Below are 26,878 nucleotides of genomic sequence, written 5' to 3'. Positions count from 1 at the left end.
GCGTTCGCGCATACATCCCCCATCCTCGAACAAAAATACGAAGACCATGGAGGAAGACCTGGCGCAGTATCTCTCCTCTACGCTCCAGCTGGAACTTCCCGAGCATATAGCCGGCGATGCTCAGCTGAAACTCAACCGCGAGACAATCGCGTTACTCGAGAGTACACCACAGTTTCGGGATATATGGGAGGTTGTCCGGCGTTACGTCCGGCCAAGGGGTGAGGTCGAAGCGGTTAGGGAAGCAGTGAACAGGTGCGGTTTTTCTGTCGACTGCTGTACTAGCAATGCTGAACAATCGCACAGCGCTATCGAACATGCTCCGACTACTATCGGTGCCAGGGACGGTGTTTACAGCCGGTATCTTAATGCCCGGCGTGCACACGAGAAAGCTACAAAAACGCTGAATACGGCATCTTCGCACCTCTCTATCTCGCTTTCTACCCTTCCATCAGCACCCCAACAGGTTGGCGTCAGTCCCCATGCATCTCTGGCACAAGCACATAGCATACATGCCCAGGTCGAGGGCTTGCTAGAGCGCGCCAAAGTATTCCAACAACATCTGAGAGCTTTGGTGGAGAGAGCACAGGTACACGTTGGAGCCGAGAAAACCCTGGAGGTGGTCAGGCAGGGAGACGCACAAGAGTTGGCTGCCATATTACCAAGGGAGACGAAGAATGTTTTGAAGGCTTTGAATTACGTCTCCAAGGCAGCTACACAAAAGCTCCAAGGAAGGCAGAATAATGAGGAAAGCGAAGTGGAGTTGGAGACAAAGCTGAGGAATATGGTTACGGAAGCAAGGAAGGAAGTCATCCGACTTCGACGACAGGTACATGGTGATCGAGCGAAAGCTACGGAGATGATAGAGAAAGTAAGGGCGTTGCAAACGACTCTATCCGAGGACGAGCAAGCGAAACGGAAAGTGTATGCGCTCAGGGTCGCACGAGAAGAGCTGTTGTCATTGATCAGTGCTCTTCTGCCACCGGAAGATGGTGTGGATGTTGACATGGAGGACGCCAGCGCTGTTGATGAACTTAATAATCACGAAGCACGACAGCTGATCGAAGGAAGAATCGTATACGCCCAAAAAATGGTGAACGCCTACATGCACCTCCGCCGCAACCTTACCTCCGCCTCCTCCAGCCTCTCAACGTCTCGCGATCCCTTCACCATCCCAGCGACAACAATCCACGTCCCACCCTCCTACCTTCCAGTCCAGACTTCACCACCACCCATCTCCGACCCAGATCCATCTTGGCAAACCCACCACTCCCTCTCCCTCCGCGCCCACACCTCCACCCGCCTCACCACCTCCCCCCAAACCCTAACTTCAACCCTGCACCACCGCGCCCTGGAGTCCGCACTTCTACATCGATACGAGACGCCTATCCCACACATCCAGGATGCCGAAGCGGATGAATTGGCGAAGGCGTGGGAAGATGCGGCTGAGAGTAGGAGGAGGGAGGTACTTGGGGAAGTGTCGGAGAGAGCGAGGGCGGTGGAGGGTATTGTGGAGAGGGGAAGGGAGAGGGTGAGGCAGGTGCAAAGAGCGGGGGAGGAAGTTAGGGGTGTTGGAGGGTTGGGGAAGGGGCTGGTTACGTGAGTGCTCACTCGACAGGTACAACTTGTAAGCGGACAGAAAGTTGATTGTATGATTGGCTTGGATTTGGGCGCTCGCTTGGCTACGGAGATTTATTCCCGCGTATACCCGTGTAGACTATGGCTTCGCAGAAGTAATTGCCCTTGGATGTATCGCGTAAGTTGAGAGCTCTCGACAAGGCGAGTCGTGATGATGACCTTGACAGCCGTCTCGTATAGCATTAGCGAAGACAAAAGCTCGCAATAATGACACCTCGACATCGTAAGGCGGCACGGCGCGGGTAAGGCCTTTTGGCTTTCTGGCTTACGGGAGGGTTTCAAGTTTACCAGCTGTTGTTTTTACATTATCCCTCGCCCTCGCATCCGCATCCGCATCCGCTCCCTGCTCCGCTTCGAGTTGGCGCTTTACGCGGTCACGAAGTCATTTGTCAAACGCTGTCTCGCACTTGATACCTGATGTCGATCGTTCGATGGATTACGGTAACCCTCATCCAGCACCCCTCGTGTCTTTTGCCGCGTTATCCAAAGGTGTTACACGCGGCAAGTTCCGTGATCTCGTCCAAGCAAAGCACCTCGAACCGCCCCTCGCCCTCTCTCCCTCTCTCTCTCTCTCTCTCTCTCTCTCACGCAGGGCCCATCACATGCAGCCGTTGTCTGCCGCCAGCGCTAGCCCTGCACGCCCCGTGACGCGCGAGGCGGTTGACATGTACCACGCCCGCGCCTTATAAGAAGGGGCGATCTTGCACCAAGCCGGTATCTGAACGCGGTCTGATCGTATGTGATCTGATCGGACCATTGTTTACGATGTTGAGGCCCGATCGGGGTTTGTGGATGGGCATGAGCCATGGGATTTGGGAGTAGCCGAGGGAGAGCAAGGGAGGGGTGTTATGCAGGGTGCAATGACCGGAAGGGGAAGATTGCCGGGAGAGGGAGCTAGAGGGGAAGGGTTTCGTCGTCGGTGTCATGCCGAGATCGAGCTTGTTTCGCACTTCCTGAGACTCCTCCCCTAACGTCTTTTTCCTTCCTCTTAAACATCTCTTAATCTACAGCGCGTCCAGGACAACACGGAAATACCATCCTTCTCAAGTTCCCTTCTGAGCCGCCATCCGCGTTTTCCAGGGTTCGATGACGTTAGTGGCGCGTTCAGGGATCGTGATTTGTTTTGGGCGGTGGCCGCATGCAGCGCTGCAAGTACGAGTGGCGGATCCGGGATGGGAATGTCGATTGCTAACAAAATGGCGATCTTGCTTGGCTGTGGAGGGAGAGAAAGCTCTAGAGGAGATGGAGGTTGTCGGTCGCGCCGCCAGGGATCCGGAGACGATCTGAGGCCTTCCTCCTACGAGGCCAGTTGCTGGGGGTGAAGCTCGAATGGAGAAAAGGGAAGTCGATGTCGAGCGGCCCGTCTTTTCCTGGCAATAAGGTTGACTTCCCCCTCACGTTAATCTCCCCCCCCCCCCCCCCCCGCTCCAGCTGTCAGAGGAGGTCCAAGTTAACGTTCCTTAGCGCGTGCACCGGCCGCGTTACCACACGATGAAGTAATGGGCGGCTCCCCTTCCGCTACCCTTCCCCGACCCTTTCCCTAACCACTCTAAGCCGGAATCCACACCAACCCTTAAAACCTCGACGACTCCTTCCCCGAATGTATGCCATATCGTGATTTGAACCCTGCACAAACTTTGTCGGGATGTATGCTAGTGAGATGCCTACGATATTGCCGAGGATGTCTGCCTTGGATTTGCCTATTTCTTTCGACCGTGGGGTGAAGCCCAGGGAGGGAACAGTCACTCTACCGCCCCTTACTTCGTTCATGGGGGAGCATTCACCCCACAGACGTCCTGGTCCCTCGCCGTTGATGCCGCATACACACACGTCTATGACATCTTTCGATGCTCTTCTGTCGGCGTCTGAGGTCGCTTCGCACAGCTATTACGAACATGAGCGGTCGCTGTCTACGCCGTCTTTGGTTTCGTCGGGGTCGAGTGCGGGATCGGCTGGTGGGTCTAGTGATGGGGAGAGGTCGCCGTTGCCGACACTCACACCCTTCAACCACCCTTCCTACGGAAATGCACACCAAGCACACGGACATCGTCGCCCAAGTGTCGACCGCCTTCCCTCCCTCCAGGAACTCGACCTTCACCGTCGTCCCTCACCCGGTGGTCCCATCCGTCGCGGCTCGACCATGTCCCTCGCCTCCACTACTTCTTACGAGGGCATGGGTGTGAGGAGGATGTCTTCGTCGGAGAGTGTGGGTGTGGGCATGAGTCCGTCTCCGAACATGAGGAACCAGGCTGCGCCGTATCCGTTGACGGCGCCAGTTACGCCCGTGAGTGCGACCACTGCGACGTTTCCGGGGGGTGGTCAGGCGATGATGACGAGTGCCTCTGTGCCCACATCTGCTCCCTCACCGCAGATGGCCACGACGATGGTACCTTCGCCTTCCATGCCGACCGCATCCACCACCTCCTCTTCTGCCTCCGCCTCAGCCTCCCAACAACAACAACAACAACCCAAACCCCGCCGCTACACATGTCTCTCCTGCCACAAATCCTTCACGACATCCGGCCATCTCGCCCGTCACAACCGTATTCATACCGGTGAGAAGAATTTCGTGTGTCCGCAGGAGGGGTGTGGTGCGAAGTTCTCGAGGCAGGATAATTGTATGCAGCATTGGAGGACGCATGGAGGGGAGAAAGGGGGGAGGAGGAGGAGTTTGGTTGGTGGGAAGGAGGGGAAGAAAGCTGGGAAGAGGGGGGAGAGTGGGGATGAGGGTGAGGGTGAGGAGGGGTTGAGGGAGTTGGCGAGGGCTGCCGCTGTGTCCGTCCTTGCTTAACTCCACCTTCCTTTCGATTGCGCAGATGGGGTGATGGTTACTTGCGAGTGATGGATTGGGTATGGGTATGATATGAATGGTTCAGGTTTGGCTGTTTTGTACGAGTTTGTGATTTGTGACGGTTTTTTTTCTTGGGGCAAACACGGCGTGGTACGGGCGTTCTTTTTGCTTTTGAGTTCTGGTTAAGGTATCGATTCATGGGGAGTACAAGGCTCGGATGCATACACGAACATCGGCGGGCGTTTTCTGATTTGGTTATGGAGGATGGAGAGTTGAGCTCGATGAGGATGGCGGAGGAGGAGGAGAATATGAACATCGCAGTGGGTGCGGAGAGTGACATTAGGAGTAGGTTGGGAACTGAGCATGATTATCAAAACTGAACTGCGAGTGCTTTGTTTCTTGAAGTTGACGGTGTTGTTCATTCAGCTTTGAAATTGTGACAGCTGCGCCAGACTAGACTTCTCACGCTGTTCAGTCAAGTAACTCGGCCGCGGCCTCATAATCAGGCCAGCTGACGTTGCGTGGACTGAGGTGGACTGAGGTCACCCCACGACTCCTCACCACAAAATAATAGGACTCGGAGGATGATACGCAGCCCAGCTGGCCAGGTTGGGCCGGCCGTATTGCCGTCCTGGGCGTGATCGGCATGTTTCACGTTGGGAGGGTGTAGGCAAATGAAATAGTGGGGAAAGCAGAATGCAGATTTCCAAGTTGACCAAGGAAAAGTGTTGGGGGTCGGGTTGTGTTATCTCGGTTTTAGCTATGGCGCGAGCGAGGTAGTATTCCGATGCGGTAAACATTGCCCATTGTGAGGAAGGTAAAATGACATAGTGGGTAAACCCGATTCGTAATGTTGGAGGTTGACCGCGTGTTGACTGGCGAGTAAAATGAAGCATCCTGCCTCGCTGCGAAACTTCGTATTCCGTTCGGTACCAAAGTTTCGCCGAAGAGGTAAGCTGATGGGTAAAGTTCAGGAGGACTGGGTAAAGTTTACATGGTCATGGAGTCGCTGTTTCTGTGACCGTGTGTTTCGACGTTGAATTCGAAGATGAGGCAAGCAAAGTCGGAATTCGTGGCAACGTCGCAGAAATGAATTCCACCGACAAGCTGCTGGACTTATCATCCATGATCTTGAGCAACGTCATAGACAGACACACGTTGTAGCAGAAGGCCTTGTTCTCTGGTCGCTGACTGATTTCTATTCGCCTCTCGCAGCAAATTCTCACGCATGGGTGTCTTTGCAGGATGGTAACTTCACGCCGCCCAATAAGCCCAAGAGCTCGAACCAATTGCAAAAAGTCAAACTCAAGGTGCGCTAGTATAAAGAATAATGTGTGATTTCCATTGTCCTAGGTAAGTCGCAGCAACTACTGCTGACAGCTTCTTTGAAGCCTTTGCCCTCCAACATGAAAGGCATTCGTAATGAATCAAGTATAAAAGAAGAACGCCATGCAACCCATAAAACCTAAGCAAAACAAGTTCTGATATCCTAAAACCCAGCAGCCTTACTCGTCATCGCTGTCACTACTGTCCTCGTCACCAACAGCAGCCAACCCTGCAGTCAAACCAGGAAGAGTGTATCCCTTGTCAGCCGGCTTCTTCTTCTTGCCGCTCTTCAACTTCGTCTTCGGTTTGTTTGCCGAAAGTTTTGCTTCTCTTGCAGCAAGGAGCTTGGCTTTCAGCTCTTGCTCCTTCTCTGTTGGGAGAGCAGAGTAACGGTTCAGGAACTGGAGGTTATCGGAGAGGTGCGAAGACTTGGTATTCGACTCTGATGCAAGAACGGCTATAACATACTTGTTAGCTATGCTCACTCAAAATCGCGAGATCAGCGAGAGCGGCAGCAGCGACGATAGAACAGACGACATTGTCGAGAATTGTAAGGGGTCAGATATAATAGGTCATCGAACTCATATTGCACACAGGCATCGGAGAGCTGGGTTTAGAAATAATAGCAAATTTATCATCATTACCGTTCAATTGCGAAGTCGCCGTCGTCGTGTTCGTATCGCGCTGTAACGCTCTCACAGAAAGGAAGAAGACCCACCATCAACGTCAAACACTTTTTCGGCCTTCTTTGCTTTTCTTCGCTTAGCTGCTCTGGATGGCTTGCCAGCTTCTGGTGTCGCTGAAGTGGAGATGCCATGTCTTCGCTCCAACAGCACTGTAAGAGATTTTGTTGCTCGTGCGTGAGACATTGTTGATCCGTTCTATCGGATTATAAAGGCAGCTCGAGGAGAATAGATTGCAAAAAGCAAGTTGACGTTGGTTCGAGAAGGTTGGTTATTCCTCCTCCTCGAGCACCGCGCACTCCAAAAAAGTTGGCAGCTCCTGCGACGTGCCTGCTGAGCCATGTTTCGCCACGTTCGAAATTTCGGCGGATAAACGTTATTTTTGGCATCGTTGATGAGGAACTTGGACATCCTGCTACGTACATCAGACTTCCCATGCCTTCAGTAGCACCCTCTTCAGCGGCCCACGCTGCCTCCGCGACCTCAGCGGCAAAGCTCGTCCGTTTCACCGGACACAAGCACTTTGCTCGCCGCCTGATCTATGCCACATTGACTGGCCGCCCCGTAAGGTTCGACGGAATCCGTTCTAATGATTTGGAACCTGGTTTGAGAGACTACGAGGTGTCTTTGCTACGATTGCTGGAGGCTGTGACGAACGGAGCACATATCGAGATCTCGTACACCGGTACCACGGTGCTCTACAAACCTGGATTGATTCACGGAGGAACACATACCCACGAATGCCCGCCATCACGATCAATATCCTACTTCCTCTACCCTCTTCTGTTACTTGCGCCATTCACCAAGCAGCCGCTCTCACTACACCTCAAGGGAATCACAGCCGATTCTCTTGACTTGACCATCGACACTATCAGAACAGGAATTCTTCCCCTTCTCACTCGCTTCGGTGTCCCAGATGGTGTTGAACTACGAATCCTGAAAAGAGGAGCACCACCCCTCGGCGGAGGAGAAGTCCACTTCCTCTGCCCCAACGTCCGAAACGTCAAAACAATCCACTGGCTCGACCCCGGCCGTATCTCCCGAATCAGAGGTATCGCCGCCTCGACCCGTGTCTCACCTGCAATCGCAAACAGAATGGTGGAGGCAGCAAGAGGTGTGTTGAACAGATATATCCCGGATGTGTATATCTATACGGATGTGTATAAGGGTGCGGAGAGTGGTAACTCGCCTGGGTTTTCGTTGAGTTTGGTTGCGGAATGTGCGAATACGCAGACGATTTATACGGCGGATTTGACGGGTGGACCCGGACAGCCGGCGGAGGACGTGGGAAAGGCGTGTGCGAAGATGCTGTTACGGGAGATCAGGAAGAATGGTGCGGTTGACTCGGCAGGTACTGGTATCGTTCTGCCTTTCATGGTTCTTGGATCGGAGGATGTTGGGCGGTGCGACATCGGAGCCAGAGTGGATGAGAACCTGGTCGAGATGTTGCGGGATATCAAGACTTTCTGGGGAGCCGAGTTCTTGTTGAGAGAAAAGCCACAAGGAAACCCTATGGATGAGGATGACGAAGAAGAGGAGGACGATGATGAGGAGAAGGAAACCCCAGAACCGGAGTTCCTCGTATCGTGTATGGGAACTGGTTTCGTCAACACGAACAAGAAGGTTACATAGACCCCCCAATGCAAAATTAATGGAATGTCTACAAGCAAGAACTCATTGGACGATAATATCGCGTGTCAATTGATCAACAGTAGTATACCCACTATCAATATGTATGCCTCGACCTTCTATGATAACTCATTTTCGCCTTCCCTTGAGTAATGCCCTTGACGGTCCAGATAATAATGCTATGATGACCGTCCCTGTATGAATAAATAACAACAATGATAACACGCCTGGCTAAGACATATGCCGGGTGGGCGTGTTAAGTGCATGACCGATTCCCAAACGCGGGAAAGATGCTTGAATTTGCGTACGCAGGCAAGCCATTCGGTGGACATGCGTAATGAATGAACGGCGACGAGGCCGGAAGCAGTGTCGCTGCGGCGTAGAGAGCGTGTATGGTTGTAGAGAGTGTGATGCAATAGCCGGCTCCGGAATTCAAAATGCGTTTTGTCTCTCTCTTCTCTCTTCCCACATGCGCGTGCGTAGGCTGAATGCCAAGCTTCCACTCTGAAGCGGGGCAAGGAATGCAAGAAAGCAAGCAAGCGCATGATGTGGATGCTTATCCGCTTTCGAAATGTGCGGCATCATCCTGTGCCACCCTGATCTTGGCATCCCAGCTTCTGCGAGCAGATTCTCGCCTCCTCCTAACATCACTGATCTCCTGAGCGGTACTCCACCCAGACTCGACGAGCTTGCGTTCAGTAGCCGCAAATGCAGCATCCTCCAACCTCATGTTCGCCACCATCTCGTCCAGCGAGAGGGGTGCCGCTTTGACCGGTCCACTCAACAGTATCGAGGAAGAGGCTTCACTGAAGATCATCGACGATGCTGGCGAGGGCGAAGGAGCTGGCGAGGAGATTGGAGGTGCCAGTGACGAGGAAGATGTTGGCGAGTCGAACAGGAGAGCCTCCATCTCTGCAGACGTGATCATGGTGGGCGTCGCTGGAACGGAAGACGAGGGAACGGACACCGTTGCCATAGGCACCGACACCTGCTCGATGATCAGATCAGGCAGAGGAGGCGTCGTGGGGTGTGCAATCATGGCAGGAGAATCCCAATACTCCGAGTCCACCCTCTCCAAGGGCGTCGAGGACAGACTGTCGTCTTCGTCGAGAGTAAGGGCCATGATGTGAGGGAGATTCGGCGGTGGGTGGAGAGGAGAAATAGGCTGATCCAGCACCTCCTTCAGAGCCGGAACGGACGACTTCTTGCGCAGACGCAATGTCCTTGCAGAGAAGACCTTGCGAAAGATCTCAGCACCTTTCTTTACCTTCTTGCCAGATGCAGTAGTGGCGTCTGAGGATGCTGAAGCGACAGACAGCGGGAGTGAAGTAACCGATGCGAAAGCCTCAGCGTCTAGAGCGATCTCAGACCCGTGGGACTCAGTGACTTTGGGGGTTGAATGCGCCATGATCTCGTATAGGGGGTCCTCTGTTGCATAATAACGTTAGCATACATCCCTGATCCATGCTTCCACGGCCAACATACCACTCGGAGACAGGTCTGAATGCGCAAAGTAGTTGATGTATTCCCATCCTGCGCCAGTTTGATCCAGATCAAGCCCAGTATACCCGAGATCCAAGCTCGATCTACACAGTTCCTCCTCGGGGCACCCGCATTCACAGGTCAACCCAAGCCTAGCCGGAGCCTCATCATGATCTCTCCACGCCTCCTCTTCCGGCTCTTTATAAATAATTGACTCTTGATCCTCCTGTGCTTGCTGCGACTGCTGTTCTTCGGCGACGTAGACTTTTGCGATCGGACTGGTAAAGGAGGATACCGACGTCAGTGCTTGTTGATACGACGAAGAAACGCTGGACTGTGACGACGTAATCGACGATTGTGAGATCGCATCATCCTCCAAAACCGTTCCGAGCTCCGGTAGTGACGGTAAACCCCTCCGAGCAAAGATTCTAGTTGTCGCCATGCTGTATGCTGATTGCGATTCGCTGCACGTTGGTCGCTGTTGGTCGCTGTTGAGCACTGATCTGCCGAATTCTAAACGCCTGCTGCTCTTAAAGAGCCCTCGTTCAAATGAATGAACGTCGAACCGGCTTCTCGCTGTGTCTTATCTATCGAGTGGGGGTGCGGTGGGTGCGGTCAGTTTCCCGCCGCTGGCAATAAGCTTTCCCTTTCAATGTTGGGTGCGCAGGGTGCAGCGACCCTGACCGAAGCTCAGGAGAGGGGAAGTTAATATCTCTTTAAGACCAACGAAAACGACTCTGACAGCTGACTGATACATAAATTGAATACACGTTCCGACTCTGTCTAACATGTCTATGGCCTACCGACCCTGTGAACTGACCCTTGTCTTCGTTTCCGTCCAACCCTCACCCGACTGCACAAAATGCTGCCAGCCGACATTTACCCAATTCGCAGGGCGGTTCGGCCAAGATAACCGCGTTGACGAGCCTCTCCACTGACGTAGATCAAGGCCTTCCGAGCCGTCATAACTCAGCAGGTTCTCCTTGCGCAGTTGATCCTACGCCTACGCATACATTCCACGATAAACTTGCAGTAGGTCGAAAACCGGTGCGTTCTTCGAATGCATCCCCAGCATTCCTCGCTAGCGATCGTTCAATTGATCGGTTCCTTACCGCGAGTTTGCCCCACATCTTCAAAATTCTTTTGCTTGCGGGCTTCAGGCCCTTATTAATTGGAGGCCTCCGTTCCGTGGTGCCCAAAAGCTGCCTGATCTGCAGAAGCTGAACGGTAGCCCACTTCCGCCAATCAGGGTGCAGAAGCAGCTTGTCCACCGCAGCGACGAAGCATGCAAGGTAGGGTTTACGGCACCACATTGATTGACGGCTGAACAGAAGCCTGTGAAACCTGTCAGACGCTCACTAATTACCCTTTGCCGAATGTGGAACGTATGATCTTTCATCTTGTCGAAGGCGCCATTTATTTTTCGAGGGCCGGCCCGGAGCGTGACCGTGGGAGCGGGAAATCGACGTCGGCCGTCTTGGCGGCGTGAGCTTGACCATACAGCAGGCCAATCTCGAGGGTGCCGTGTGCTGGTTCGAAACACCGCTTTGTAACAAATAGCAGATTGCGTACCTCCTTCTCATTACTCAACCACGGAGACAAGGGGCTGTGTCTGACGACAGGTTTCGCATACATGTATCCAACTCTTACCCTGACATAACACGGAAAAGGCTGTCCGACTTGTTTCGGAGCGTTCTCGGATTCCGCGGAAGAGGCGAGCACTGTAGCGAGATGAAGCTTACCTAAGGAACAATGACACTCGTTTACGTACTATGCAAATAGCCACCATGAAAATTTCGCAAAGACCTCGAAAGAGTATATGGTGGTAAACAAGTCTCTTGTGTGAGCGCTGTTGGTATGCAGTAAACGACCTAACGAGAAGAAAAGCAGAAAAACACGACCCATCCCTTCCGACCCCCTATCGTTTCGCGTGATAAAAATAAATAACTCCTGTAATGTCCTTGTCACTCTGAATCGTTCCTTGAACCCTTTCAACCCTTCCGAACCAATAAATCAAACACAAACCAACCGAAAATGCCCAGTATGTGAATTCAACACCTTAACACTGCTTCGCCCACTCGACGTACCAAGCACCATGCACACCCCAATGAAACCCAGCAATCTTCGTAATCCTCTCCGCAAAGCAGACGAGCTCGGTCTTGACGTTGCTTGACAAGACCGCATCCGTAACCTTTGCCTCAGCAACAACAGCATCCTTCGTCTTCGTGCCCGTAGTATAGGCAGACTTGATCTGCGCAGCAACGGTAACGAAAGTACTGTCCAAGATACGCCTCTCAACCATCTTATAGATGTCCGAAGGCTTGTTGGACTCATAGAGAACGTTCTTCTTGATCCAGTTCTCAGCAACCGTGACCTCAGAAGTAGAAGGATGAGCTTCCGTCTTGCCCTCGCGGAACTCAACGGCCCTCTTCGCGATCTGCAATGCAACAGCACTGGCAGTCCTGGCCCATCTACCCTCACTAGGCCCAACCGCAAGAATGACCCAGAGTTCATGCTTCAAAGAAGCCACGACCTCCTCAGTGATTTTGCTTGCGTTCTGCGCACCAACGAGCTGGCGGAACAAGAGAAGACAAAGAGTGACGCTGACAACATCCCTCAAATCCTCCCTCAACTTCCACACACGCTCATAGTCAAAAGCCAAAGTCTGCGGGAACTTCTCCAAAGTCCAGGCATTGCCACCGTTGGGAGCAGTCTTCGCCGTAGCCGCACCAATGGGCAACAAATCCGCAAAACTCCTCACGAAGCCCGTAATCCAGTCCAAGTTGCCCTTGGTCGTCTTAGGGATCTTCTCCGCACCTTCCCGAACCCACTCCACAACCTTAACAACATCACATCTTCCCCTCTCAACCCGATCCGCCCAATACCTCCTCTCGACATCAACAACACTCTCCAACAGATGTCCCCTCAACAGCCTCAACTGATGATTCGCAACATCGAGCTTCATCGCCTCCAATAACTCAAAGACCATTTGGAGGCCTTGAACGTATTGTACGCTCGTCTTAGCTTGGGAAAAGTGCTTGACCATGTTGTCGATGGGGGTATCGCGCATAGGCGCACAGTGCTTACGCATCACATTTCCGAGGTAGTCGGCCAAGGCGGTAAAGTCGACACAGTGATGCCTCAGCTGCTGCTCGAGAAGGGCGGGGTCCAGGACTTGACTGACGGAGGCGCGGTCCTCGGCCGGGAGCAAGCCAGCCAAGATGTTGCGCATCCCGGTGAACATTCCAGGCAACTTGCTGGGCTTTCCGTGGTTGGAGGCACGGATGATGATCCTCTCGATCTCCCGCCCAAGACTCCTCCAGTACTTATCCGCAGCGAGCCTCTTCTGCATTCCACGCTCACCATCGTAGTTCGGCCTGAACTGCAAATTGGGGTCATGCACGATATCGTGCCTCAACTGAACATTCTTCAAGATCTCGCTCAACTCTAGTTCGTGAAGAGTGGTCTGCGTGATGGGTGGCAAAGGCGCAGGTGGGTATACGTGAGTCAGACGAGTCGTCGAAGGTCCAGCAATGGCGTTACGGCGACGGGTAAGAATCGGAGTGGCAATCTCACGGCCGTAGGCGAGCGTGGTCTCCGTGAGTGTCGACTGCTGCTGCCAAGTAAGAAACTGGGATGAATGCTGGGTCTTCTTGAACTGTCGGCCGCCTGTAGGCAAATCTGGCATAGAGTGTGCACGTCTTCGGCCCAGGCGGGTACGGAAAGGTACCACCTCAGATGAAAACTGTGACGTGGTAGAAAATGTTGGGGAGGCGGGAGACGGCTCGACGGCAGTAAAAGGTTGTACCGAAGCGATTTGAGGCCTGCTATCTCTTCTCGGTCTCTTTGAAGCGATTTCCTGCTGGGTAACACCAACCGGTGGCTCCCTCAAGTAATCACTCGATCTCTTGCCTGAAGAGGTGGAGGTAGTCTCGTAGGCGATATTGTCCTGCTTCGGCGAACGCTGCATATCGACAGCCTGTGTCGATGGCGAGTTCAACTGCAGTGCAGCGGTAGACTCCTCAATCTCCAGAGTCATGGTTGGTGGTCGATGGCTCCCCTTTGACGATCGTCTCGACTGTGACGGCCGGGAAGAGGAGGAAGGTATATGCGGCTGCGAGGTGTCCATCTTTCCGGGATATATGCGGACGGCGGTCGCTCACCAGTTATAAAGAAAGGTAAAAAGGAGGTCGAACGGGGAGGTATATGCTATGCTGTCGAGAGACTGACTGAACGAGAACGACGATGGGTGAGCGGGGCGAGGTATAACAAGCAAGACAAGGTTAGCGACGAGGAGTGTATTGTCTGGTATGGGTCAGTTAGGGAGTCAAAACAGCAGAGCAGCAGAAGAATCACATCTTAAAGCACTTGTGCCAAGGGGCGGCGTTTGAGAGTGTGGCTCTGTGGGCACTGTGTCAGATGCTGCAGCCGCAAGAAAACTCAGCCGCATCGGAAATCAAGAAGGAGTTCCGTGGAGAGGGAGAGAGTGACCGGCTGAACGGGGGGTATTATTAAGCAGCTACGACGGCCGGTTTACTCTCCATCCAGCCTATAAACAGTCCGTAGCAGCTTCGACAACAGCATTCACGTCCACCTCTGCAGTGACCGCGCCGGTCTCCACCATCGATATCCCGAGTGCGGAAATTCACAACGACCCGGCAAACGTGCAGCGAATGCACTCTAGAGCTCACACCAAGAACACTAAGAACAAACAAAATGCTTCGGCAGCCTGTTCACCGAGACAGTGTAAGACAAGCACCCCCTCAGAAGAGGCAACCTACCCTGACCATGAGACTGGACCCACCACCGGCTCACTCCTTACCCGAAGATCGAGCCGATTTGTGGTTCAGTTGCTGAGCAAATCGACTTGCGTCATGGGTGTTTTGTTTCCTTACATGCAGCTGTTAACTGTTCCCCTTCATTTTGGCCGAGACTGCCGGGCCCGTGCGCCCGTGCGCTCGTACCGGTACGCACGTAAGTACCCCGCGCTCGCCGCCCGGATCGTAACGCATGGCCGACGAGGCAACCAACCGACCGACCGCGTAATCTATCCCTACTCAATTCAATGCTGACAAGCGAACGGAATCGAACGGTTTTTGTGTACTTTGCGCGTTGTCAATTTCTTAGTCTATACTGTAGCCATGCGTGGCCTTCGCGATGCAATCAACCTCAGTGTCCCACAAGAAAGCAATAACGCCGTTTCCGCCTTGATGATACTATAGTCCCAGGGAAACACAAATACCGAATACTCAATTGACCAGCCGCCTCTCATCTATTCTTCACGGTGACGTGCCGTTCACGGGCCGCCTCTTCGGCCGCGTCTGATCCAGTAATCCGGGCACCATCAACCCCTTCTCCAACTTGTCCGGCGTCCGTCCCGCCTGAGCCTCGGTCCGATCCCATCCATCTCCTTGCGGTACCGGTGCCCGCCTCGTCTGAACCTGTGCACTCCCACCCCTCCCATTCAGAAATGCTGTATCCCCCCTCTTCCCCCTAAACAATCCCAACTTAAGCCCCGTCCGCCCCCTATTCTTCTTCGTCATGACAACCTGCTCAAACAACATCACCTCCGGATCATCCGGCATCTTATGACACCGCTCGTGGATGAACTCACTGAAAGCCTGTGTCTCGAGTAGCATGTTGAGATAGCTTCCGTGATCTTTGGGGACACTTCTCACGAACCCTTCCTGATCAAACGTAAACAGTGCTCCATCAGAGCTGATCCTCTTGCCTCTGCTGACAGACACCAAGAACCTCCGATGTGTATACAGCAAGCTCGCAAACAGCCTCAAAAACGCCGCACGGACCTTATCCGCATCAAAACACACCGGTAAACACGGCAAAGTCACCGCATCCCTACAACGATGATGAACCATCATCCCACATTCACGGCAAACGTACATATACACCTCACTCCTCTCCCCACATACCGTGCAATCCGTAGGTACAGTGTTCATGTCTTCCTTCCACAGCATGCAGTGGCCTTCGCACCACCACATATCTTCACCTGCCGTAGGTGGTCGGATAGGCTGGCTAAGAACGTCCAAGTTGAAGACACTCGAGCCGGCGAAGGTGCTTTGTCCTGAGAGTGATGGACTGTACCCGTACGTTGAAGCATTGTCGTTGTAGTTACTCGAAACGGAGATAGCACCTGGTCTGAGCACCATCGAGAACCGCGTATCGATAGAAGTACTCCGGTTCCGTTCGATACGTCCCTCGAGTCCCAATGTGCTCGCTCTTCTAGCCTGTGAATTCTCACGGGAGATCGTCGGAGTGATGCTGGCCTGACTTCCATGCCTCGTCGGACTGTTAGTAGTACTGGATGCGAAACTCGGTAATCTTCTCGAGAACGGTGTTGTCGGTCTCTGATTGTAGTTGACGACCTTCTCATCGCAGCTCTGTAAAAATGCATTGAACACCGGCTCCTGGGACTTATACTCCACATTTCGCTCTCCAAACGCCGTGGAATTCCGTAGCAGGAGTTTGCTCAGCGTACTGGGCCTCCTAACATTCGTCGCAACCTCCGCGCTCGCAACGAAGCTCTTGTTGGGAAACGTCGATACCGCATACGGCGGTGGACCCTTCTGCACACCATACCTCAAGTGCAACGGCGCCGCCAAACTCAACAAATGCGCCAACTTCCGCCTCTGCGGTGCCGGCAGCGTCGGAGGTTGTACCGGGGCGATGATGAGATCATTGTCAAGATCACAGAGGACAAAGTCCTCCTCAGGCAACGTAAGGTTTTCAAACCTCTTCTCGATACCGATGATGTAGCTCACCGGAGCCTCGAGGCACGACGCCAGACGAGCCGGCAAGATTGGGATATACACCCCCGTCCATTTCAAAGGCCAAATGAGGTGCGTCAATGCCTTTGCAGCCAGATGCAACATCGAGACATGCGCCGAACGAAAGATGATCCTGGCTTCACTTAACGCGGCCTCAACCAACACGATAACATTACTCAAACCCAATGCCCTGAACAGGGGATACAGATCCACATCTCTCCACCCTGGCAGCTCATTCGGTGCTTCCCGCATTGCATACAACCGCAACTCTCTCACTGCAAGCTCCAGTTGTATATCCCTCCTTGTCGGCAAAGGGATATCACCGCACATATTCACAGCATACCTCTCAAGAGGAAGGAACACCCCTACCCTCGGACTCGAAGGCGGGACACCGATGATCTCACCCGTCAGCATAGGCGTACAGATCGCCTTTAGCCAATCCCTCCTCAGTGTCTGGAAGCTGCCATCACGTGATAGGAGTCCATACGCACGCGGTACCCACATCCCAGTTCCCATCTCCGTAAGTCCTTCAACTTTCGCCGCAGTTCCATGTCGAATAGGTTTCAGGGTCTCCGTTAACAATCCAATCTTCTCCTCGCACTGCGTGATTCTCTCCTCGAAAGCCTCACGATCCGGACCCGGAACTGATTTTGCCAACCCGGTGAGAAGATGACTCAACTTCGTCCTCTCAGCCGCCAACCTCGAACTCAAACTCGCAGCCAACTCTCGTTCTTCCAAGGTCATGTGACGTTCGCTCCATTTCTCACATTGCTCATCGACAACTGCGGCAGTCTCCGGACTCAAGGGAACCCAGATCACGACACACATTCCATGAATGTTCTCTCCCGTACCCTTCGTCATCACGAATCCATGCCAAGTGGATTGCGGTCTCTCGTCCGCGAGTTGAATGCGACAATCGTTGGGGAATGCGAACATAGGGACATAATCCGGAAACCCACCTCGCGCGGCCGTCTCAGCCTGCATTTCTGGTAATGGCCACCTCGATAGCAGTCTTGGCGGAAACTTTTGTTTCATCGGGTGCGTACCAGGCGGAAGGACTAGCGGATCTGGTTCGAGAATGAAGTCGTTGTAGATTACTGTCGATGACCTCTGTAACGTCCGCTGTGACCCTTGCCGTTTCATTGTCCGTCTTCTTGAGAATGACGGCCCTCTCACCAGATCCGAAAAACTCCCGGAGAAACTTCCTGGCGAAAACGGACTCCGGCTATGCGACCTAGTCGAATTTCTTGTTAGAGGCGCTGATGACAGCGCAGCTATCGGGTCATCTTCATCCTCATCCTCAATCCTCGCCCGCGATATATGCTTCGATGCTTTCGGCGTAGCTTGCGGTACGCTCAACGTCTCCGAGACGGCCGGAACAGAGACCACAGGTTGCTGAGTCCCCGGCGTCTCGAGCTTCAAGATGAAGTTATCCCGTGCCGACGTGAACTTCGTCAACATCTCATCAAACCCCAACCCCGATGAAGACTTTGGCATACTCTCCCGCAGCTCATCCTCAACCTGCCCATTGCTCTCCCGCTCCGCACCCGTATCCCTAGCATTCTTCTCAGCAGAGCTCACCGAAGCTGGCGGCGTAGGCAACGACGAGTCTGCCTCAGTCGCGACCGTACTAGCCCGATGTACCTCTATTGGCGGTACAGACACAGGCCTTAACTCACTCGGCGTTTCCAACGCAGCATGTTCCGGTATCGACACCTCCCTCCTCAAATCACTCTTCGCACTCTCCCTCTGTGACTGCGGAACAGGCGCACTGATGATATCCGTCTCATATAACCCACAAATAAACAAGAAATCAGACAATGGCTGCTGCTGTCCGTTTTCCATCTCCGAATGCTGGGTCGTCGATCTCCCAAGATTGGAGGTTGTTGACGAAACGAAGCGACAGACAAGAGGTCTCGTAACAAGGCCGGTAAAGACCGCTCCCGCTTCAATCTTACACGTAGAAAAAGACCCCTGAAAAAATGCGAAGAGAACCGGCCCTTGATGCTGCTCTGGTCGTTCGCCAAAAAGTTCAACGTTCTATGATAAGGTCGGGCCGAAGTTCAAGCTACTTAAAACGCAGCTGCAGGATGCACAAGGCGCACATATAGCAGATAGCCTATTTTGGACAGGACCAAACAAATCGTTGGGGAAAATCATGCTGATACGTATGACGAAATTGTATCTGTCTCTCCTAATATGACAAGGTATATCTGGGTATCTAATCAGATTTGAGTGGGTTGACGGGATCACCTCGGCGCGACCCTCCTCACCAAAGCACTCGTTACCAACTTTCCAACCTCTCCCATACTCGTTCTCCAATTGATCTCCAGCCGTCCAAGTTGCTCTCCTCTTCCAACCATAATCGCCTCGGCCTCCGCACTCACCCGCCTACTCCCCGGTCCACCTTCCAGCGAGCGTTTCGACAGTAGGAACATGTACTGCCATACCGAACCCGGGTTTAGCACCGCCAGTGACTCAAAGATGCCTTTCTCCTCCTTTCCAGTTCCTTCTGAACTGGCATCCGAGGACGACGGCGCTGTAAATGTGTTCAAATCCTCAACCCCCCACTCCCTCACCGGCAAAAACCTCAACGACTCCATAACCATCCCCTCCTCCAAACTCTGTATCTGCACCTCCAGAATAACGTTTTCGCCCACTTTCGCCCCCACACTCGGCTGGAAATCATTGACTTTGGTTTTGACGGAGAGGGATTGACGGCCGGAAAACTTGAAGATCTTGCGGAAGGAGTGGGTTGTTGGTTCGGGGTTGGAGTTTGGGTCGGTGTCGGTGTCGGCGTTTGAGGGTGGTGAAGGGGTGATGTAGGAGACGGTTATGGTGAGGACTGTACACCGATTCAACGCTTAGCTGTTGTCACATCTACCGTCGAATCAACATACCATGTGGTCCGACTTCCCGGATATCATGCGAGATAACCCGCCTTATCGACTTGCCGCCCTCCACCTCCAGCTCTCCCTGCTCCTCCTCCAGCTCTGCCTGCTCCTCCTCTGATCCTTCTCCCTCTTCGTTGTCATTAGTCGCGGTTTTGGGCACCAACTCAACAACAACTCCGGAATGCGTCTGGATCTCCGCTCGCACCTTCAGTCCCCGCACCGTCTCTTCCCCATCATTGTTCACACAAACCAAACTCGAAAAAGTCTGACCAACATATATAACTCCAAAAGAAGGTGGAAGAATCGCATGATTCGTAATTGGAAAAGTCGGAATAGTTGTCGTCGTTGCTTCCTCAAGGGCTTTCAACGCCAAGCTCGCCTCCGAGGGAGTAGAGGCAGAGAAAACAGGATCTACGTAGGTTGGAGATTGCAATTGAAGCGAAGGACGCGAAATTCGCATCACTTTGAGGGTGAGAGGGTGGTCCATGGTGGTTTACCGGATTGGGAGGTAGTCGGGGTGTTTTTGTCGACGCTACAGGAACATGTCGTACACACCTGAGCTCCGACCGTGCCCGTGCATTGGGTGGGGCGTACACCAGTTGAAGATGGATATTATCTTCTTGGCTAACGAAAATGTCTGAGGTTCTCACGTTGTATATCGCCTGCCTATGTCTACGTTACAAGCCCGTGACTTTTGGAACCACCCCCTTGGCACGCCTCCCCATCGCAAACCTCCCTCGGCCCCCTCCCTCGCTCAGTCCCGTCCCAGAGATGTCCAACACACAACACACACCACCCGACACCTCCGCCGTCTCACTCCACCACCCCCACGGCCTGGAAATCCGCCTAAACACCCCCAAAGGCCGCGGCGTCTTCGCAACTCGTCCGATACCCGCTTACACCCTCATCGACATCTCAAACGTCTTGATCCTCCCGCCGTCTGATGTCGAGGAACATGTACGACACACGTTGTTGGATCATTATACGTACACGTGGCAATATGAGGGGAGGCCTTCGCAGGCTGTGGTGTTGGGGTTGGGGAGTATGTTCAACCACCACCGGAACCCAAACGTAGGCTGGACCCGTGATGTGGAGCAGATGTGCGTTAGGTATCAGACATTGAGGGAGATTGAGATCGGCGAGGAACTGTGTATCTCGTATGGGAGTAAGCTGTGGTTTGTCGATACTGACGCCCTTGCCGCTGAGAATGACGGCGGTGATGATGAGGGGTTTCTGGGTAATATCGAAATCTGACGATTCCCGATTCACGATTGGTAGAGGATGCGGTGAGTCTCGTATCGAGGAGGCGAAATGTACGGGACGGCAACACGGCCCCGCGGGAAATGCCGAGTTTGACACCGGATGTTACGGCACCTTCCATCGACTCTTAAACACAGCCGTCTGTTTCGCACAAGATGGAGAAGTGACACCGGACCGTTCCAATTTCTCCTTCGATATTGAGTCGTGAAACCGGATCAGCATCGATCTGTGGGTGTTCAACTTTATCGAAGTCCGCGCGGTTCATCTAGCGACATGTGAAAGGCAAATCGCCACGCTCTCAGCAAGTCCTCGAACATTGCAACGAAGAAAAACGGACATACTCCGACTTTGACGGAATTCTATTGGCATAAAGGAGACTGCTGATCCTCGGTTTCCGTACACGTTTCGGCCAAGAGACTGAGCTCAGTAACCACGGTACCAGGGTTCAATCGAACTCCGAACCTCCTTTCCTGGACCCCTGCTGCTATCTCGATAAGGGCGGGGTAAACTCTGCCGTGTATCTTGTTGATCACCTTGTGCTCAAAACGGGGTCATTTGATCGCCAAAGCTGAACCTACGTTCAGGAGGTGTTTAAAGACCCGTGCCTCCTCCCCCTTTGATTCGCACCTTCATCGGAGTCAATTGACGTGCGACTTGGACTTTGCGTTTCGGTTACGACTCTGATCAGTAGTACTTCTTCGTTCTTTCAACTTGATCCAGTTACAGTCATGTCATCAATTACCCACGCGATCAGATCCGACTTCACCGCACTCTTCACCAATTCCAGCAGTATGGATGGCGACACTACTTCTCCCATTCGTCGTGATTTCTCGTTCCAGTGCGATCGCGAGCAGGCTTCGCCTATCTCTGCCATCATGAACTACACCCCGCCTACCTCTCCTCGCTGTCAATCGCCTGTCGCCGCCACCCGCAAGCCGACGTCCGCTGGTGATAGCGAACACTCCGAAGCCGAAGCGGATGCTGTCTCGGCGTTGCAGATGATGATGTTGTTGCGTACCCCGCCGAAGGAGAAAACCGATTCGCAGTTCTTCCCTACCGATGGCGATCACTCCGACTGCGAGTCTCATTCCGGTTCCTCCGAATCTGAGTACGACATCGAAGAAGACGAAGACGACCGCGAAGACCCTCAAATCGTTGAACGTCGTCTCTCCGCTACCTTGCGCAAACGACTCTACGGCTCCTCCACTGCCCCCTCCGACGACGAAGACGAAGACGAAGCATACAACGTCCCGAAACGCCGTATCTCCTACGCACACGCATACCCGGACACAGCCCCCGACATTGCCTCCTGGCGCGATCGTTTACGCCGTCAACAACCCTCTGTCAAGTCTGTCACTGTGCCTCGTCCAGTCCCGATCAAGATTGTTTCGGGGATGAATGCGCGTGTCGAGAGAGAGAGAGCAATTGCTCTTACGACGCCAGTTGTGACGAAGAAGCAAGGGCCGATGTCGTACCCGATGACTCCTGCTCCTTCCCACGAGGCCGAGCCTGTCGTTTCTTCGAGCCGTATGCGCCGCACGTCCTCATCCTCTTCCACCACATCCCCAACCACCCCTCACCACCGCTCCTCCATCACAACCACTACCGCCTCTACCTTCACCAGCAACCGCACCTGCGCCGCCTGCCGCGCTTCTCAAACACCCTGCTGGCGCCCCGGCTTCACCCCCGGCACCTGGCTCTGCAACTCCTGCGGTCTCCGCTACAAGAAAACCGGAGTGCGTTGCGTGAATGAGGACTGCTGTTATTTACCCGTTAGGACGGAGTGGAGGGAGATGAAGTTGGGGAGTGCTGGGGGAAAGGGGGGGATGAGGTGCTTGCAGTGTGGGGGTGAGGTGAAGGTTAGGGGTGGATGATGGGTGGATGTAGGTTATGTTTGGGGTATTTATTGTACGATTGGATGTGGGATGGGGAGTTTTGTTTGGGATTGTTGGTTGGACAATGAGCGGTTGGGCTGGGGTATGTTACGTTACGTCTGAGATTTGGGATCGCTGGTTCTCTTGAGCTTGGGTGCTCTTGCAACGTTGCATGGGTCTTGCACACACATATCTGAAGTTTTCACACGCATTGCATATGCTTTTCTTCTTTACAGACATTGGACATGGACACGAACCTGGGTCGATGAGTGGGATGTTCTTTTGTCACTGGTCTTTTGCATGATATCGATATACCATATAGTCGCTAGATGTTTGCTGCGTCTTTTTACTATCAACAACTTATTACGAATCGATTGGTCTCGCTTGAGCTTGTCCATGAGCCTGAGTTTTGGAACAGTGTGATATATAAGGACAAAACACCCTATTCCCTGGTTGCCGCCTTGATGTTTGCTTCCTTCTCTGCCAAACGTTGTGCTTTTCCTTCCGCCTGCATAATGGTAAGTACAGTGCACAAATCAAAGGGACAAGGAGAAAACTGACCTTCGCTGGGTTCCAGGCCTTGATCTTCTCAGCCATACCCTCAAGAGCATCCGCCCGCTTCTTCATTTTAGACTTATATGTTCTCTCAGACTTGTGACGCTTCCACTTGATCAGACCCTTCATGGGCTTGCTGCTTCCCATGTCACGGAGCGCACCCATCTCCTTCAGGATACCATCCAAGCCAAATGGCCTCGCCTTATTGACCAAATCGGCTTGCCGTCTCCGGGAGTAGACTGGGTCATTGCGGTTGCCAGATAAGGGGTTGATGTGGAATTCGAAAGGGTGGGGTTTATCTGCCGGGAGAGGCTGTAATGGTGGATAGCGGGAGAAGAATCGCAGGAGAGGTTGAGGAAGGAGAGACACGAGACGGTGCTTTGGAACTGGGATATTCTTTGGCATAGCGAGCTCTTCCTCCTTCTATGGAGATGTCGATACTTTTTATTCGTATAAATCCGGGGTAGTTACAGCTACAATATACTTTAGCAAGGGCAAGGCACGCATTCGTCGCCAGGCCTCGTACAGTACACTCAAAGGGCACTTAGATTCTTGAGCTCACCGCAATTGTGATGAAGTAGTATATTGCATGCCAGAGGCACTGTCTAATCTACTTCTCAAATGTCCTCAATACCAGTAAAAGAGACGAAATGTGATGAGTCCTCAGAATGCATTGTCCACCCCCCAAATCCATCCTTCTCAGTACGTTTAGGCAACAATCAATGCACCAACCACACCCACCAGTCCAAGGATCCCACCAACCATGACCTTCTCCGCACCACTGTTCTCCGCGAGAGTCGTGCCAGAGGCAGAGGCACCGCTAGCGGAAGACGAGGCCGAGCCAGTACGGGTGCTGCGAGCGCTGCTGCTGGTACCGCTGGCGGCGGATCCGGAGGCCGCAACACCAGATCCGGAAGCGGAGACGGCGTCGACGAGGGCGGCTCCAGCGGCAGAGGAGGCGGTGGAAGAGGCAGCGGCGGAAATGCCGGTTGCAGAGGCAGAGGCAGAGGCAGAAGAGGCGCCGGAGCTGGAAGATGACTGTTCAGTACTCGTTACAGAGGTAGAGGATGTAGACGCTGCTGCTACAACCGCAGCTCCAGCCGAGGATGATGAGGATCTCGTAGAAGTCTCGGTGGAGGACGAAGAGCTAGTGCTAGAGGAGGGGGAAACTGACGATGTGCGGGAAGCCGAAGAAGCGACTATATGCCAATTGTCAGCGTATGTATGCTAGAAAAAACGAAATGAATACATGCCAGAGGAGGAAGCACTGGCGGTGACGGTGTATCCAGCAGAGGAGCACTGAGACTTGTAGAAGTCGGTTCCGGTGCTGCCAGAGCAGGAGGTCGACAAGCAGCTCAAGACATCACTAGCCTGGTCCGAGCAGAGACAAGACAAGTCTCCGAGGGAGCTGCAAGAGCCTTGGCTTGTGTTGACACAGGACAATACACAGGCGGGCGTCTCGGCACGGACGAATGCCAGAGCGGCGATAGAGAGGACGGCGAAGACAGAAGCCTTCATTGTTGATCGGTAAAGAGTGTAGATGTTGAAAGAACGACTGGCGAAAGAAAGACTGGCTGATTGCTGAATCGGTTGCTCGATGGTTCAGTTGTTCTCTTGGATGTATGCACGGAACTGTGGAACGCCATGCCAAGATTGGCGCGTGCATGTACCGCAGATACTGTACTGTACTGTAACCGCGCGAAGTTCACTGGAATGTGATATATTTCAGTATTCTACTTTCGCTCCGTACTCGAGTCCTTCACCAATCTCTTCCGATCATCGTCCTCCTCGTCATCAGAATCACCGAATGGATCGTGATTCTCTCCATCATCATTCCGTCTCTCTTCGCTTTGGTCCTCCAAGCTTCCCCTCATCCCTTCTTCCCGCGTGTCGAAAACAGGAGTCTGCACAACAAGCTCATCCAACTCATTCTCATCATATCCTTCTTCCAAAATATGACTCCTGCTAGGTCTCCTCATATGTCCTCTCTGCGCCTCCTTCATCCTCTGTTTCCAAACAAAGATTCCAAGCCCAATCGCACCGACGGAGACAGCCAAAAGTGCGACGAATCCGGCTCTGTAATAAGCCTTCCAAGTCGCCTGCTTCAGCCTCTCTGCCTCATCGGCCACTTTGGTTGCTTCATCCTGGCTGATCGCTTCTACAGACTTAGCCGGTCCAGTTTCTCCGCCAATCTTGCTGTCACTCGCCTTACCTCCGATAGTAGAGATGTCGATCTTCATGAACCTGTCGAGCATGTCCCTCGTCCTCTCCGGGTAATCATACGGCACCATATGACTCGAGTTGTAAAAGCGAACATACGTCAGGTTTCGTGCTGACTGGTACAACCCAGCAGATTCACCCGCAAACTCCCATGGCTCCCTCGTAGCCCAATTTCCGTCCTCTCCAGCAAACCCGGTAAACCCATTCCACTCCATCGAGTTGATCATCGACTCAATCCCAACATAATTGCAGATCAAATCCTGATCTCCAGCGAAGAGAAGAACCGGCATATCCTTCAGCAACTCCGGCAAGAACTCCCTAGACGGCCTAGAGTTTTGCGCCTTGAATGTCGAAGTGACAGCACCCGTACACTCAACCCACCCAGTTCTCTTATCCGCATTGATGTTCAACGCCTTGATCACCTCAGGTTTCCTGAGGTATGGCTGCGTATACACTAACGACTGCGGCCAATTCATCCCGCAGGCGGGCCAGGAATCACGGAGTCGGACGTCGTACATGTTCAAACAATCCGTCTTATCCAGCATTCTTCGGTTGGCTTTCAGTACTGCATCAAGAACTGCCTCACACTTCGTGTTTCCGATGTGCATCTCCTTCGCAAGGTCCGCCTTACAGGCCGCCAACTGGTTCTCCACATCTTTGGCATCGTCTGAAAGCTGATCCAGGATGCCGTTCTGGTATGCGAAGGGGAGATAAGCGTCGTATTGCGTCGCTGGGTCCATCCAGCCATTGCCGATGAGGAGGCCCGCGATGTTGTAGTGCTTCGCGTCTTTGTTGTTCGTGTTCCTGTCCTGCACTGCTTTGGCGATGTAAGGGATGTATTGCCCGGCATACGATTCACCAGCAATATAAATCTGCACAACAATGATCAGCAACCTGGACTCAGAAATAGGGGAAATCGTCGTACATCATCATCCTCGTACTCCGGAAACATAGCAAAGAACTTATCCATGAACGTAAGAAACTGCGCCGACATCTGTGAACCCCGTCAGCAACTCCCGTCGAGCAAACCACTCAATCCGGCATTCTCACCTCAGGCAACTCATGCAAGAAACTGTCCGTATCAACATAACTAAATCCAACCCCAACAGGCTGATCCACGAACAACAAATTCGCATACTCATGCCAACTACCCTCATTCTCCACCAACGTGTTCTCATCCTTCAACCTAAACGGACCAACTTCCATGAGTGCGCCGTCCATGGAGGAGCACCCCGGCCCACCATTGAGCCAGATGACTGTGCGTTGTTTGTCGGCGATATGCTTATTCGCGAAATGCCAGAAGAAGAGGGCACCGTTGTGGGCTTCGTCGACGATAATGTTACTGTGAGCAATTATGTCAGTCGATATTTCTGGATAGGGAATGTTCCATCATTGCGTACCCTGCATGCATTTTCACATCGCTGCCCTCCGGCAAACCGGGTAACGACCGTACATAATAATCCGAAGCTTGATACACCTGTCAGCAACTACCACGGCCAACTCGACAAAGCACCCGCACCTGATCCCTCAGCAGCGACAAGCCCAACAAAGGCTCCAATCGCCACGGTCACCCATAGACTGACTTTCATTCCTTCTCACAAACCCAGTCGTTGGTAGGAATGTCCGTTGTCGTTGCTGCTGCGCCGAGCTTGGACCCTCCCACGTCGCAACGTCTAACGTGGCTGGGACCGACCGGTGATACGACGCAGGTGTATGAGCCTATTTTGGCGATAAAAGAAATCAC

General features: G+C 53.1%; 13 protein-coding genes across 13 annotated transcripts; 5 read left to right on the top strand and 8 right to left on the bottom strand.

The window, feature by feature from the left end:
* Positions 1-46: 46 nt before the first annotated feature.
* On the top strand, positions 47-1,600 carry SAICODRAFT_7540 (uncharacterized protein; the record flags this gene model as incomplete). The annotated part of the gene is made up of 2 exons (XM_019170974.1): positions 47-252; positions 304-1,600. The coding sequence occupies 2 exons, from the start codon at positions 47-49 to the stop codon at positions 1,598-1,600; spliced, it is 1,503 nt and encodes a 500-aa protein (XP_019024051.1).
* A 2,511-nt stretch (positions 1,601-4,111) lies between these two features.
* On the top strand, positions 4,112-4,261 carry SAICODRAFT_40911 (uncharacterized protein; the record flags this gene model as incomplete). Its single annotated transcript, XM_019168645.1, has 1 exon — positions 4,112-4,261. A coding segment is annotated over one exon (150 nt), but the record flags the coding sequence as incomplete, so codon positions are not given.
* Positions 4,262-4,416: 155 nt separating this feature from the next.
* On the bottom strand, positions 4,417-4,895 carry SAICODRAFT_122169 (uncharacterized protein). Its single transcript, XM_019165374.1, has one exon. It carries the CDS (start codon positions 4,764-4,766, stop codon positions 4,464-4,466), a length of 303 nt encoding a protein of 100 aa, XP_019024049.1. The 5' UTR covers positions 4,767-4,895; the 3' UTR covers positions 4,417-4,463.
* A 1,936-nt stretch (positions 4,896-6,831) lies between these two features.
* Positions 6,832-8,067, top strand: SAICODRAFT_92603 (18S rRNA biogenesis protein; the record flags this gene model as incomplete). Its single annotated transcript, XM_019171820.1, has 1 exon — positions 6,832-8,067. The coding sequence occupies exon 1, from the start codon at positions 6,871-6,873 to the stop codon at positions 8,065-8,067; it is 1,197 nt and encodes a 398-aa protein (XP_019024048.1). The 5' UTR covers positions 6,832-6,870.
* Positions 8,068-8,620: 553 nt separating this feature from the next.
* SAICODRAFT_7536 (uncharacterized protein) lies at positions 8,621-9,988 on the bottom strand (the record flags this gene model as incomplete). The annotated part of the gene is made up of 2 exons (XM_019170971.1): positions 8,621-9,492; positions 9,550-9,988. 2 exons carry the CDS (start codon positions 9,986-9,988, stop codon positions 8,621-8,623), a joined length of 1,311 nt encoding a protein of 436 aa, XP_019024047.1.
* A 1,626-nt stretch (positions 9,989-11,614) lies between these two features.
* Positions 11,615-13,072, bottom strand: SAICODRAFT_48354 (T-complex 11; the record flags this gene model as incomplete). The annotated part of the gene is made up of 2 exons (XM_019168925.1): positions 11,615-11,704; positions 11,753-13,072. Coding segments are annotated over 2 exons (1,410 nt in total), but the record flags the coding sequence as incomplete, so codon positions are not given.
* A 1,742-nt stretch (positions 13,073-14,814) lies between these two features.
* SAICODRAFT_35197 (DENN-domain-containing protein) lies at positions 14,815-17,828 on the bottom strand (the record flags this gene model as incomplete). The annotated part of the gene is made up of 2 exons (XM_019168407.1): positions 14,815-15,019; positions 15,046-17,828. 2 exons carry the CDS (start codon positions 17,826-17,828, stop codon positions 14,815-14,817), a joined length of 2,988 nt encoding a protein of 995 aa, XP_019024045.1.
* A 651-nt stretch (positions 17,829-18,479) lies between these two features.
* Positions 18,480-19,731, bottom strand: SAICODRAFT_71355 (uncharacterized protein). Its single transcript, XM_019170677.1, has 2 exons — positions 19,232-19,731; positions 18,480-19,176 (listed from the first exon to the last, which is right to left on the bottom strand). The coding sequence occupies exons 1-2, from the start codon at positions 19,710-19,712 to the stop codon at positions 18,581-18,583; spliced, it is 1,077 nt and encodes a 358-aa protein (XP_019024044.1). The 5' UTR covers positions 19,713-19,731; the 3' UTR covers positions 18,480-18,580.
* Positions 19,732-20,053: 322 nt separating this feature from the next.
* On the top strand, positions 20,054-20,473 carry SAICODRAFT_44374 (protein methyltransferase; the record flags this gene model as incomplete). Its single annotated transcript, XM_019168777.1, has 1 exon — positions 20,054-20,473. A coding segment is annotated over one exon (420 nt), but the record flags the coding sequence as incomplete, so codon positions are not given.
* A 740-nt stretch (positions 20,474-21,213) lies between these two features.
* Positions 21,214-22,359, top strand: SAICODRAFT_25454 (uncharacterized protein; the record flags this gene model as incomplete). Its single annotated transcript, XM_019166861.1, has 1 exon — positions 21,214-22,359. One exon carries the CDS (start codon positions 21,214-21,216, stop codon positions 22,357-22,359), a length of 1,146 nt encoding a protein of 381 aa, XP_019024042.1.
* A 442-nt stretch (positions 22,360-22,801) lies between these two features.
* SAICODRAFT_7530 (uncharacterized protein) lies at positions 22,802-23,319 on the bottom strand (the record flags this gene model as incomplete). Its single annotated transcript, XM_019170968.1, has 2 exons — positions 22,802-22,867; positions 22,921-23,319. The coding sequence occupies 2 exons, from the start codon at positions 23,317-23,319 to the stop codon at positions 22,802-22,804; spliced, it is 465 nt and encodes a 154-aa protein (XP_019024041.1).
* A 134-nt stretch (positions 23,320-23,453) lies between these two features.
* Positions 23,454-24,584, bottom strand: SAICODRAFT_122092 (uncharacterized protein). The gene is made up of 3 exons (XM_019165373.1): positions 24,339-24,584; positions 23,875-23,918; positions 23,454-23,644 (listed from the first exon to the last, which is right to left on the bottom strand). Exons 1-3 carry the CDS (start codon positions 24,430-24,432, stop codon positions 23,525-23,527), a joined length of 258 nt encoding a protein of 85 aa, XP_019024040.1. The 5' UTR covers positions 24,433-24,584; the 3' UTR covers positions 23,454-23,524.
* Positions 24,585-24,647: 63 nt separating this feature from the next.
* Positions 24,648-26,767, bottom strand: SAICODRAFT_92591 (carboxypeptidase KEX1; the record flags this gene model as incomplete). The annotated part of the gene is made up of 5 exons (XM_019171819.1): positions 26,654-26,767; positions 26,535-26,601; positions 26,185-26,476; positions 26,060-26,128; positions 24,648-26,006 (listed from the first exon to the last, which is right to left on the bottom strand). The coding sequence occupies exons 1-5, from the start codon at positions 26,721-26,723 to the stop codon at positions 24,648-24,650; spliced, it is 1,857 nt and encodes a 618-aa protein (XP_019024039.1). The 5' UTR covers positions 26,724-26,767.
* Between the last annotated feature and the right edge of the window lie 111 nt (positions 26,768-26,878).

This window comes from Saitoella complicata (assembly GCF_001661265.1).
Source record: "Saitoella complicata NRRL Y-17804 unplaced genomic scaffold SAICOscaffold_12, whole genome shotgun sequence".
Classification (NCBI taxonomy): domain Eukaryota; kingdom Fungi; phylum Ascomycota; class Saitoellomycetes; order Saitoellales; family Saitoellaceae; genus Saitoella; species Saitoella complicata.
The sequence above is the reverse complement of the archived record's forward strand: the minus strand, read 5'-3'. Positions and strand labels throughout refer to the sequence as shown.

Excerpts from the sequence above, each read along its gene's own strand:
- SAICODRAFT_71355 (XM_019170677.1), bottom strand. The coding sequence starts at position 19,712 with ATGGACCACCCTCTCACCCTCAAAGTGATGCGAATTTCGCGTCCTTCG. Across the intron at positions 19,177-19,231 it reads CCGGGAAGTCGGACCACATG|TCCTCACCATAACCGTCTCC; the intron begins GTATGTTGATTC and ends ATCGGTGTACAG.
- SAICODRAFT_122169 (XM_019165374.1), bottom strand. The coding sequence starts at position 4,766 with ATGTCACTCTCCGCACCCACTGCGATGTTCATATTCTCCTCCTCCTCC.
- SAICODRAFT_122092 (XM_019165373.1), bottom strand. The coding sequence starts at position 24,432 with ATGAAGGCTTCTGTCTTCGCCGTCCTCTCTATCGCCGCTCTGGCATTC. Across the intron at positions 23,919-24,338 it reads ATTGTCCTGTGTCAACACAA|CCTCTGCCTCTGCAACCGGC; the intron begins GCCAAGGCTCTT and ends CTTCTGCCTCTG. Across the intron at positions 23,645-23,874 it reads CCGCCGCTGCCTCTTCCACC|TGGTGCATTGATTGTTGCCT; the intron begins GCCTCCTCTGCC and ends GGTGGGTGTGGT.